The sequence below is a fragment of the Gossypium hirsutum genome, chromosome D03, assembly GCF_007990345.1.
Source record: "Gossypium hirsutum isolate 1008001.06 chromosome D03, Gossypium_hirsutum_v2.1, whole genome shotgun sequence".
Taxonomy (NCBI): Eukaryota; Viridiplantae; Streptophyta; class Magnoliopsida; order Malvales; family Malvaceae; genus Gossypium; species Gossypium hirsutum.
Genome location: NC_053439.1, coordinates 46527691 through 46540207, shown reverse-complemented (window position 1 = coordinate 46540207; position 12517 = coordinate 46527691). Strand labels below are relative to the sequence as shown.

The window sequence follows — 12517 nt, the reverse complement described above, 5'->3', positions numbered from 1 at the left end:
ATTTGGTTCTTCAATATAAGCTATATCTAAGGATATCCCCATCTTATCCCATCCCGGTTCATTATTTTTAGTGCTCAGTTCATTTTTTTATCCAGTTTAATTTTTTGCGTGTTTTGCCTTGCCCCCGCCATGATCAAATAATTATATATGGATTTAGGGATTATGGATTAGGGATTATGGTTTAAGGTTGGGATTTAAGGTTTAAGGGTTAGGAGTTAAGGATTTAGGGTTTAAGATTTAGAGATTCAAGGGTCGGATTAGGGTTTAGATTAATTAGTTTTTTAAATTTATATATTAACTATGTTCTTATATAATTGTAAAAGAGATAATAATAAATTTAATATATTAAAATTACGAGTATAGTTTATATTATTTAAGAGATAGATAATAGATAGACTTTATGTATATTGAATGGCTAATTTAGGGTTTAAGGTTTATTTCAGATTTGTTAAATGATACAATTTTATACAATCAATTAATGCTTTTATATTTAAAAATATTTAATCTAAACCATTTGATATATTTGATATATTTAATTATTTAATTTGGATAGGACCAAATTATAAGAAAAAAATACAAAAATAAAAATGAGATAAAAATGATATGGATATATAGGTAATTATTTAATTTAGATAATTCTAACTTAATAATTAATTACAACCATTTTATTTTTTTATTAAAATATACGATATTTATTTTGAGATTACTTAATTTTTTTAAATAAAAATTTAATTTATAAAAAATAATAAAAATATTTTATAAAATCACTTAACTAATAATTTTTTAACAGACAAAATAAAAAAATTTTAGTAGAGCAAAATGACGTCTTTTCGTTTAAAATAAAATAATTTTTTGTGGCTTTTTTATAACAAACCAGTTTTCCATTCCAAACCCTAACAAACGTTTAACAAAAAAACACCCTTTCTTCATCGTTTTGAACTCCTCCATCATTTTCTCTACTTCCCCTTCTTCTTCTCCTCCAATCAGTTATCCGCCGTTTCAAGTGAATACTTTTCATTTTTCCTTTAATTTTTCCCTAACAATAAGCTCATCACTCCCTCAATCTTGTTTGTCGTTTTCAAATAGACCCCTTTCTCTCCTACTGTTTCTGCCGGTTATTTTTGTTGGAGATGTTGGGGCTGCTGTAGGGATAAGACGAGGTCATTGAGGAAGAATCAAGCGTCGTCAAGCAGTATATTGAGAAACATTACAAAAGGCAGATGAAGAATCTTCAAGACAGAAAAGAGAGGTATGGTTTCCTAATCTTATGCTTAAATTTGCTAATACAAGTTGCAAATATATTAAGAAACAACAATATTTGAGTAAATAATTATACCCAGAGTTGAGACTGAAAATCTTAACTAAAGCCCGGCTCAAAACCTCTATCCATCTATTATCTATGGACTAATCTACTGCTATTAAACGGCAGCGTTTGGGCTTCTGGAGTCTTCACATTGATAATAGGTGTACTAAGTTCATTTCCTCCCACATTATCCCTCTCACCTCCTGACTCAAAAGTCACTGAACGAGTCGAGTTCGAACTCAGATTACCCAAAATGGCATTCACATTGAGGAGTGTGAAAGTACCGCCTAACTCAGCGAGTTTGGAAGAAGCAAGGAGCCGGGTCTTCGATTTCTTTAGACAAGCTTGTCGATCAATCCCCACTATTATGGATATTTATAACCTAGACGACGTCGTCACCAAATCCGAGCTCTGTTCTTTCATCTCCTCTGAGACCCGTAAGAACTCTCATGTTACTAACCCTAAGGTCCGTTCCCCAATCTCTCCGTTTTAGATCCTTTTTATCTAATTTACTTTTTTATTTGTTAAAATTTTGGGAAATTGTATCTTTCCTAGGGTTAGGAAAATATTGTATTGCTTGCACTTAATTTCTGGAAATAAATAAAATTTATAGCTAATTTGAATTAAGAGAAATTAAAATAATGAAAAATAAGATTATTCAAGGAATGGTCATTAACCTATTGAAACCGATGCTTCTGTCATTTTTGGTGAAGCTTTATATATACTTTCTATCCATTTGGATGGTGAAATTTGCATTCTTTGGTGCTGATGCAGGCCCATGCATGAAGTTACATATTCAACAGAAGACAAACCTAAACTTCTTAGTCAGGTGTATGATAGGTTTGTTTGTCAAATAGAAGTGTATTTTCTATCTTGTAAATTTTGCTTTAAGAAGTGTACATTATACCAAGCAAGCAAATGTACATTTTTTTTCTGAAATCTGTCATGTTTACATAATGTTCTTATGCCATTTCTTCAGTACCTCCTTCTATAAAAAGGTAGTTGCTTGCTTCTACCTTCAGTTTTCCCATACTTTGCTTGTTCATGTAAGTCTTCGTAATTATCATTTTCTAAACTACTTTTTCGTTTCTAAATTATGATGCTTAGTTAGTGAATCCGGAGAGTGGCTATAATTATAGAGCTGTCAAAAGATGGACTTCACAAAGGAAGCTGGGTTACTGCCTATTGGACTTTGATAAACTAAGTATTTATCTTAACACTTTGAATCAATCATTTGTTTTCACTACACCAAAACAGGCTTTTAGCGGCGTTTGGATAAAAAACGTCACTAAAAATCAAGCTTTAGTGGCGCTTTTGTAAAACCGCCGCTAAAGGTTGAGCATTAGCGGCGTTTTTTGAAAAGCATCGCAAAAAGCGTTTTCTAAGTTTTTGGGGCCTTTAGCGGCGTTTTTGTGAAAGCGCCGCTAATGCTCTAGCCTTTAGCGGCGTTTTTGAGAAAGCGCTGCTAATAATAATAAAATCTAAAACCATTTCAATTATCTCATTCTTTGATATATTCTCAAGTAATGTTTCAATTATATTTTTTATTATAAGTTAAAAAAATTGATATTTCGTTGTATTTATTATATATTGGTCAAATTTACATTTAAATGATAACAAATAATATTGTTTAATACAAAATGTTTTTATTAAAGAGAAGTCATCCTAAGTACTCCTAACTATTTATTATTATTTTTCAATCACAGTTTATTTAAACTACTTTACTAGAAAAATATATTAAATTATGAGTAAAATAAAATATCATAAAACTTAAATTGTTGTGTTGTAAAGAATAAAAAATAGAATAAATTTTTACAAGAATAATAAATTTTGATAGTTCGATTAAATAAATCAAAGAAAGTAATATAAAACACCAAATATCGTGATAAATAATATTATATATTGATAATTTTATTACCAAAAATAATTTTATATTTAGTTAATCAAACATGAACACAATAATGACCTAATAGTACCTACTCAATATTTAACACCCACTAGAAATTAATACTAGCTAGGTTTTTTAGGCTGAGAAAGGGTTATAGGAAAATATTATAAAATTTATTAAATATTGAATTTTAGAAAATAATTAAGTGAAGTTGGGATTCAATTTAGCTAGTAGAGTCGGTGGGGTTAGTTGGACGATTTGCTCCCGAAAAGAAAAAGCTGCTTGTTTTTTCTTGATAACAAAAAGTGTTAGCTGGGTCGGTGGGATTTAGGGTTTATGAATTCAGTGTCAGGTTATGGTTTAGATTAATTAGTGTGTTTTAATTTATATATTAAATAATGTTTAGGGGTTCAGGGTTGGGTTAGAGTTTAGGGATTAGGGATTCAGGATCGGGTTAGGGTTTAGGATTTAGATTAATTAGTGTTTTTTAATTTATATATTAAATAAGGTTTAGGGGTTAGGGGCTAAGGGTTTTGGGTTAAGAGTTAGTGATTTAGGGTTTAGAGATTCGGGGTTGGGTTAGGGTTTAAGGTTTAGATTAATTAGTATTTTCTAATTTATATACTAAATAAGTTCTTATATAATTGTAAAAGAGATAATAATAAATTGTAAAGAAATATCTAGCAAAATAAAATGGAAGAAATCATTCCACATCGAACATCTAGCAAAATAATTATATTTTAGTTAGGAAGAAATATCTCTAATAAAATGGAGATTAGATCGGAAATGAATAATATAAAATCATGATTAACGTCTCAATCTTTAATAGAAATTTGATATGTGAGAGATTAATTGCTTACATTGGATAATTCTAACTTAATAATTAATTACAGTCATTTAATCATTTTTTTCTTATAAAAATATACGATATTTATTTTGAGAGTACTTGATTTTTTTTATAAAAATTCAATTTATAAAAAAAATAATAAATGTTTTATAAAATCACTTAACTAATAATTTTTAACAGACAAAATAAAGATTTTTAGCATAGCAAAACAGTGTCGTTTTATTCCAAATGAAATACTTTTTGCGGCGTTTTTATGAAAAAGGCAGCAATAGATAAGCAATAGCGCCACAAAATAAAATTTACTTTTAAAAAATTGCGCCATTCTATCTAGCAAAACAATGTCGAGCAATAGCGGCGTTTTTATAAAAAAACGCCACAAAATAAAATTTACTTTTACAAAAATAGCGCCATTTTAAAAAAGTTCCCTCCCCCAGAAATCCCCAACTTCCCCCCCTAAAATCCCTAATTTCCCACATCCAAGAAAGAAACCACTTATTCAATTCTGTGTTTCTTCCCAACTGAAGCCAAGTCAGTTGTTGTTTGTTCTTCGTCTTAAAACTCCCAAATTCCAGCAAAGGTTTTTCGGTTTTAGAATCTTCGCGACGCGGCACACAGTGCTGTACATATGCTTGCGAGAGAGATGGCGATAGATACCGAGCAAAAGTCACCCTCCGATGGCAAAGTTCGGGGAATTTTTAAGCTGCCTTTTCGCCAAACCGGGAATAATACCAGAACTACTCCGTCTTTTTCTTCAGCGTCTAATCTATACGTTCAAACTCAACCTCATGCCAAAGGATCGAATCATCACGGCTCTGCCATTTCGGTTTCCTCCAAAGGACGCTTGACATTATGATTTTATAAGGCTAACAAATAAATAAATAATACTCAGCGTTTTCATCACCAATTATAATATTTCTTTGCCCTAAAATTTGGGGATTTTGAATCTGTAGTCTTTGACTGGTTCAATTGCAATACAATCATGGGATCTGTCGATGAAGAGAGATCGCTGTTGGAAGCTGAATTTGATCGGGTAATTTTCCCCCTTTGATCTTTTATTTTTGGTGGTCATAAGATTTTGATCATTTGTTCAAATACACCTTTTAACACTGAAAAAATTTCTGGGTTTGTTGTTTTTTCTTGTTAAAATTCTTTATCTTGGAGGTTATGTTATTTAATGTTTCAATATTTTATATTTCTAGGCTGAAAACAGTGGGCTTTACACTGGGGATGGCTCTGTTGACTTTAATGGGAATCCTGTTTTGAAGCAAAATACTGGAAATTGGAAAGCATGCCCTTTCATTTTCGGTGAATTATTATAAATTTATCTATTTTCTCTTCATTTAAATGAGTTTTACTTTATTCGAGTAAGGCTTATCTTATTTCTGCAATTTTCTTATATGGAATTATAGGTAATGAATGTTGTGAGAGATTGGCTTATTATGGGATAGCAACTAATCTTGTAAGTTACTTGACCAAGAAACTACATGAAGGAAATGCATCAGCTGCAAGGAATGTGACTACTTGGCAAGGAACTTGTTACGTTACACCTCTCATTGGAGCTGTTTTAACAGATGCATATTGGGGAAGATATTGGACAATTGCTGCTTTCTCCACTATTTACTTCATTGTAATATAATTTACCCTAACTACTATTTTTATTTTTTGCTTTAGATGTTATTGTTTTATGCTTTAATTAGTTTTTTTAAGTACTTATCATGAAGTTGATCTTGCATTCAACTGCAGTAGAGTCTTTGGCTGTTGTTTGTTTTCATTATGCCATTAACCCTGATTTTGATAAAAATAATATTGAGGCCCCTATACTAGGTGTCAAATTGCATTTTTCCCCTTCTACTAAAAAATGGATAATTTAGTCCTTGTACATTAGATAAAAAATCAAAGTGGTTATTTCTGTTCAAAATTTCATTCATTTCTATGTTAAAAACTAGCATGGCTGACAGAATAACTAAATGGCAAGTCATAACTTCAAATGCTTTGATGAATTCCATAACGAGTCCTTTTGTTTTTGTTGGTTTAGTTTCAAACAACTGCACCAAAGAGCTGTTTCATGCGCCCTCCAGGTGCCATTCTAGCCCCCGGTGAGAGCATCATAGTAACGGGTAAATGTTTTTTTGCACGCTTATGCATACCCTTCACTTTTGGTTTTTATCATGCTTTGGCACTTGGCAGACATTTGTTTAGCTTATTTTTCTTTATCTTTTGAAACATTCTTATGAATTTCTATTTCTGTTTTTGAATGGATTTACTAGTCTTCAAGTTCGTGGAGCCTCCTGAGAACAATGAAAAACAGATGGATCAAAAGAGCAGGGTTAAGTTTAAAATCATGAGTCTTAAGGTGAAGGGTTAAGTAAATCATGAGTAATTTACTTACTGTTAGGTTCCTCTGTTACAAAAGTAGGTGCATGATACAAAGGGAGAAAAAGAGAAAACACTGACGAACTATATGTGTGGCTAAGTGTCCAATTGGGATTAATTAGTTTCGCCTTTCTCTTGACGTAGCTGGAAGGGTGAACTTTTAATTTGGAAATTACTAGTTTGCCAGAAAACCCCTTAGTTAATGATTGAATGCTTGTGGTTTTGAATGCAGCCCATGAGCATGGTCTTGCCAGGTGTTGTTGGGTTTAAACTATTAGGAAAACTGAGGGATGGTGTGACGGCTACTGATTTGGTGTTGACAGTTACTCAAATGCTAAGGAAGCATGGGGTTGTTGGCAAGTTTGTGGAATTCTATGGTAGAGTCTTCAATTCAGCCTCTATTTTAATACGGATTCATTGTTTCTGGGCTGCTTCACGTAGATATTTCCTTCCACTTCTATATACAGGAGAAGGCATGGGTAAATTGTCATTAGCTGACCGTGCCACTATTGCCAACATGTCTCCTGACTATGGTGCAACCATGGGATTTTTCCCTGTGGATCATCTCACTCTGCAATATCTACAATTGACTGGCAGAAGTGATGAGACTGTAAGTCCTTGGTGTGTATCTTTGTTTCAATTGATCTATTGACCCTTGATTTACTGACTTATTGCAAAAATGTAGATTGCTATGATAGAATCCTATTTACGGACTAATAAGATGTTTGTAGACTACAACGAGGTAAATATACACCATATGTTCTTTCTTCTATAGTTTGATTAAAAAATGTTCAGCATTCAGTTTCTTACTGAGAATTTTTCTCTGAACTCAGCCTCAGATTGAGAAAGTATACTCTTCTTACTTGGAACTGAAACTTGAGGATGTTGAACTCTGTATATCAGGGGCCTAAGAGGTAAAAGTTTTCCAGACATAAAAATTGGAACCTTTTATAACATGAAAAACTGTCTTATTTCTAATATTCCAAATGTGGCATGTCTAATATTCCAGCATTTAGACCTGCATGACATGTATATACTAACTCTACTAGTTTGACTATTTATCCGTCTATTTAGTTTCGAATTTTCGGTAAGTCGGTTCTTGCTTTTTCTGTAAAAATTAAATCTTTGTCTGTTTTCCTAAACCATTTGTGGAAGCTAAGGGTAGAATTTTTTTGGGGGGGCGGTCTAAAATCAGTTCTCATTGCTATTATTTTCGAATAAATTATTTTTTTTCTAAACATTTTTATATATTTCCCATTCTGTGTATTCTTTATTTTGCCTATTTTAGTCATTTCATTTATTCCGATTGGTCCTTCAGAGTTCTAACTTAGTAACATATTTGTGCCTACCTCAAGGTTAGCTGACACTTAAATTATAATTTGTCTTAGGCTTATGTTGTAATGTTGTTGAAGTTCTTTTGGTATGTTATGTTGTATGCAATGGTTCTAAATTGTGATCTAATTGTGTAACATTTCCTAGGTAATGCTATTCTTTAATCTTAACACAAAACTAAGCTATGGTTTCTCATGTTCTCGGGATGAGGTGTCCATTGATATCTATTTTATTTCTCGCCTGTTTAGTTTTATTATGTTCTAATTTCCATTGTCCCTTCAAGTATAAAGAGCTTCTTTTTTGTAAAAAAATTCGCATGCTAACAAGCACATTAAGCTGTACAAGGATATGCAATTTTCAGTTATAACATTGGACTAATATTTTCTGTTTTTCTTCATCTTGAGTTGATGTGTACATGATTTATTGAAAAAAAGCTTTTCGTTTCAGGTAAATAATTCAAGAGGTGCCGAACATAGGTAAGCTGCTTCTTAAGTTTAAGCCTCTTCATTTAACCTTCAGCCAGGATGTTTCTTAACATATAGAAATTGTATTATTAATTTTGTTGATGTCACTTTGAACATACTCATCTCAGACATGCCTTCATACCCATATCTGACATGTCTTTATACTGACACCTAACACTCATACCTAAGTCCGAGTAACATGGTTCTTTTCTTTTTCAAGTTCTAAATTGTTTAACAATAGGTTCTTTGTTTTCTTAAGCAGGGATGATGAAGATGATTCTGTTGCCAAGATGAAGGCAGCTGAGGAAGCCTTGGAAGCAAAACAAAAAGTAACAAATAGCTTGTCTGCTACCTGTTCTTTTTTTTTTTTTGATCATGTTTTATAATTTTGTGACAAATAGTTCTTGGTACTCTGAAGATATTTATGGAAAATTACCCTATGATTCTATTGTATTTATATTGCATGGCTGCACCATGTATTTCTTAACTAGTTTGATAAATTTTATGTGTGGTGTTTAATTTTTCGTTACCGTCTGTGTTTTAATTTTTCATATGTATTATTTATTTTAGTTTTGATTCTAATTTTTTATTTTTACTTTAATGTTTATGACAACTTGAGTTCTAACTTTTGGATTTTAATTGTGTTATTAATTTATTATTTTAAATTCTAAAATTAAATTTATTAATTTTTATATTTACTTTTAAAGTTAAAATTTTCATAGAAAATTTAATTTAATTAATATTTTTATTTATCCTAAAAAAATAAATTTAAAGTTGAAATTTAAAAAATAAAACATAATATAATATTTATCATAAAAATAAATATTATTTGATTAAAATAATTTTTTTAAAGGTTATATTTTTAGCGGCGTTTTTGCTAGAAGCGCCGCTAAAGGTCATGATTTTTAGCGGCGTTTGTGGGTAAAGCGTCGCTAAAGGTCTTGGTCTTTAGCGGCGTTTGTGGGTAAAGCGCCGTTAAAGGTCTTGGTCTTTAGCGGCGTTTGTGGGAAAAGCGCCGCTAAAGTTAGTGATGCGTTCTTTAGCGGCGTTTTTCTGGCGCTTCTAAAAGCGCCGCTAAAGGTCTAGAAAAGCGCCGCTAAAAGCCTGTTTTGGTGTAGTGTTTGCATGATATATTTATTGCAGGTAAGTCCATGAAACAATTTTTTATCCTTGTAGTTCATGTTTTATTTTGATTTTTCTGTGATTAAACTCTAGTACTCAGGGCAAAAGTTGTTGGGATGTAAAATCTATTGTCTATCTGCCTAAATATATGACAAAAGGCGGAAGTACATATTGGAGATACTCACATGCACATTCATTCGTTAGAAACACGATATCTAGTTATTTGTCTTTGAACTGAGTTGGATTTTTCCATGCTTATGTAGGAACACATGCCCTATGCCCTATTTTCGCTTAAGGACCGCCAAGGAAATTCTGAAATTGAAAGCTGATTAATCGGATGTGTATGCCGGCTTTCATTAACTACTTTCGAAGGTCTTACTAGGAATTGAAATGGTGTGCAAAGAGATTGCTTCTTCTGATCTGATTTTTCGATATAAATACTGGAAAAATATGGATATTTCTTGTCAGTTGCATTTGCTGCTGTTAGTAAAATAGGATTTTCTTCTTAGGATCTTAGTTTCTTCACTTGTATTAGACTCAGCAATGGCTTGCATTGCATTGGTGTAGATTTTACAATTTTTAATTTTTATTAATTATTTACGTTTTCTTACTTTTATTAATTTTTATTATTATTTAAGCTTCCTTTATTTGCCTTCTTTTATCATTTTCATAGAAAATTTAATTTAAATAATATTTTTTATTTATCCTTAAAAATAAATTTAAAGTTCAAATTTAAAAAATAAAACATAATATTTATCATAAAAATAAAATTTATTTGATTAAAATATTATTTTTGCATGATATGTTTTTAGCGGCGTTTTTGCGAAAAGCGCCGCTAAAGGTTTGTTCTATAGCGGCATTTGCGACAAAAGCGCCACTAAAGGTTGTGGTCTTTAACGGCATTTGCGACAAAAGCGCCGCTAAAGGTCGTGGTCTTTAGCGGCATTTGCGACAGAAACGTTGCTAAAGGTCGTGGTCTTTAGCGGCGTTTGCGGCAGAAGCGCCGCTAAAGGTCGTGGTCTTTAGCGGCGTTTGTGGCAGAAGCGCCGCTAAAGGTCGTGGTCTTTAGCGGCGTTTGTGACAAAAGCGCCGCTAAAGGTCATGGTCTTTAGCGGTGTTTTTAGAAATAAACGCCGCCAAAGTTAGCGACGCATTCAATAGCGGCATTTTTTGCGGCGCAAATACTTTTAGAAAGCGCCGCTAAAAGTCTGTTTTGGTGTAGTGAATTCGCAAACCAAAACAACATTCAAACCAAATACCCCTTACCCAGCTACATCCAGAAAAGATGTGTTCAGTAGACTCCTCCATCCCGCACAGCAAACATAAAGACGTTGGAGAACAATTCCTCTTCCAAAGATTGAGCCTCTATGGAACAGCATTAGAGCATAACTTCCGGTAGAAAACTTTCTAGCTGCTCGGGACTTCCATCTTCCAAATAGTTTTCCACAATTTGGTGTCCATCGAATGAGAGTTTGAGGGTTTCAACATTTAATTGGCAGCAAAAACAAAAGCAATTGAAGGCAAGGAGGGTATAATACTTCGAACGAATAATAGCAAAAATTTTCACTCTATGAGGCAAATGGCGGGTTGTAGGGGAAGCGATAAGAACCACGACAATCGGTAAATAAAATTGCAGCAAATTGATGCACAATCGGTCATGCTAGTTGCTCAAAATTAAATAGAAACAATCAGATCAATGGAGAGGAAAAGAAAGAAGCAAAAATCCAAATTAAATTCTTGCAACAAATAGCATATTAAAGGACGGGAAAACAACTGATTTTTTAAAGGGTAAACTATACAAGTGGTCACCAATTATACTTGTGTTTCTGTTTTAGTCACTTAACTTTAGAAAATTTCAATTTAGGCACTAATGATTGAATTCATTGCTATTTTGGTCATCTGTTAAATTGATAACGTGAAATTATATATTCCATCAATTTCATCCTAATTCTAAATAATTTAATAAATTTAACTCTTCAGATTTACAAATTCTATCAATTTGATCCTCAAACTTCTTAACCAAAACTTTTAGCTTTTAAAACAAAAGCGTTTCACATCTATAAAATTGTAAAACTCAAAAACGAAAAAAAATTCTCTCAACTAACGAGCCATTTTCCAAGTCAATTCTTGATACCAATGAGTTTATCTTGAAACTTTAATTTTCTTTTCTTTTTTTATTAGTTTTCTTCTAAATATAATATTTTATAACTCTTTGATTGATAAAATTTTGGCTAAAACAATGGAAAAACCTTTAAAATGAACACTTTAAATTTACTCTTGTTGTTAACCATATTATATTTCCTTCAAGATACTTAAAAATAATCCTCGAAGTTGCTCCTTGAAATTAAAAATTAAATCCAGAGTTAAAAAATATGACTTTGAAAAATCGAATCGTTGAATCAATAATTATATAAGAAAATATTATGAACCATAAAAAAAAAGTGAAAGAATTAATTGAATTTTATTTTGTTACATTGATAATATATTTTGTTTAATTTTATAAACTAATTAAGAGATTTTTATGTGTTCTATTTGTTTTTAATTTTTAAGTCCACAATAAACAATATGTATCACTAATAACCTGATTTAGTGTCAAATCATTATCAAATTAATTAAAAACTGAAATTATGCTAGTTAAAAGTGAAAATTATCTTTTACAAATATTAGATTATTATATAATTTTATTTTATATATTATATTTTTAATATTTTTAATTTCTATTATATTTAATGGTGTTTTATTTTTTTTCAGTACAAATGACAGTCAATTAATGTCAATTACAATTCAGAGAAATTCCTAAGTAGCAAAAAGGATAATGCATCCAAGTCTCCATGTAGCAACGCTAGAGCTAAGTCTGGGGGTTCTTTAAATCTCTGTAAACTATTAAGGTTATGATCAATTTAGCCATGTGGTCAATAACTTTCTTGTGGCCTCTAGGAATATGTCGAATTCGCGCACTCCACTTGCGTTTTAGGAACTGATCAATTAGTTGTGGCTCTGTCATTCTATTAACAGAAGTGCTTCCAGTCATAATCGATTCGACTACCATTGCATTGTCACATTCTAGATCCAAATGGTGTTTTATTAATTTCTAACACTAACTTCTTAAAAATATAATCAAAAAGGGTTGTGTACTAAATTGGATAATTTTAACCATAAAACAATTCATAGACGTGGAATGCCTCTAT

At 31.5% G+C, this 12517-nt stretch overlaps 2 protein-coding genes across 5 annotated transcripts; both read left to right on the top strand.

The window, feature by feature from the left end:
- Window positions 1-865: 865 nt before the first annotated feature.
- On the top strand, window positions 866-2558 carry LOC121215538 (NADH dehydrogenase [ubiquinone] 1 alpha subcomplex subunit 6). 2 transcript variants are annotated; one of them, XM_041090279.1, is made up of 4 exons: window positions 883-1249; window positions 1430-1769; window positions 2078-2132; window positions 2411-2558. In XM_041090279.1, the coding sequence occupies exons 1-3, from the start codon at window positions 1221-1223 to the stop codon at window positions 2087-2089; spliced, it is 381 nt and encodes a 126-aa protein (XP_040946213.1). In that variant the 5' UTR covers window positions 883-1220; the 3' UTR covers window positions 2090-2132; window positions 2411-2558. The 2 variants fall into 2 exon arrangements, with proteins under 2 accessions (XP_040946212.1, XP_040946213.1); XM_041090278.1 differs by lacking the exon at window positions 2411-2558 and having other exon boundaries at window positions 866-1249; window positions 2078-2381.
- Window positions 2559-4436: 1878 nt separating this feature from the next.
- Window positions 4437-8694, top strand: LOC107950333 (uncharacterized). 3 transcript variants are annotated; one of them, XM_016885154.2, is made up of 11 exons: window positions 4437-5068; window positions 5238-5343; window positions 5448-5665; window positions 6074-6155; window positions 6306-6391; window positions 6644-6788; window positions 6879-7021; window positions 7097-7153; window positions 7245-7325; window positions 8191-8219; window positions 8470-8694. In XM_016885154.2, exons 1-9 carry the CDS (start codon window positions 5018-5020, stop codon window positions 7320-7322), a joined length of 966 nt encoding a protein of 321 aa, XP_016740643.1. In that variant the 5' UTR covers window positions 4437-5017; the 3' UTR covers window positions 7323-7325; window positions 8191-8219; window positions 8470-8694. The 3 variants fall into 3 exon arrangements, with proteins under 3 accessions (XP_016740643.1, XP_016740644.1, XP_016740645.1); XM_016885155.2 differs by having other exon boundaries at window positions 4454-5068; window positions 8467-8694; XM_016885156.2 differs by having other exon boundaries at window positions 4455-5068; window positions 6882-7021.
- Window positions 8695-12517: the final 3823 nt, after the last annotated feature.

Coding starts and splice junctions, on each gene's coding strand:
- LOC121215538 (XM_041090279.1), top strand. CDS start 1,221: ATGAAGAATCTTCAAGACAGAAAAGAGAG. Junction 1,250..1,429: donor CTTCAAGACAGAAAAGAGAG/GTATGGTTTCCT, acceptor ATTAAACGGCAG/CGTTTGGGCTTCTGGAGTCT.
- LOC107950333 (XM_016885154.2), top strand. CDS start 5,018: ATGGGATCTGTCGATGAAGAGAGATCGCTGTTGGAAGCTGAATTTGAT. Junction 5,666..6,073: donor TCTCCACTATTTACTTCATT/GTAATATAATTT, acceptor TTGTTGGTTTAG/TTTCAAACAACTGCACCAAA. Junction 7,022..7,096: donor CTGGCAGAAGTGATGAGACT/GTAAGTCCTTGG, acceptor GCAAAAATGTAG/ATTGCTATGATAGAATCCTA.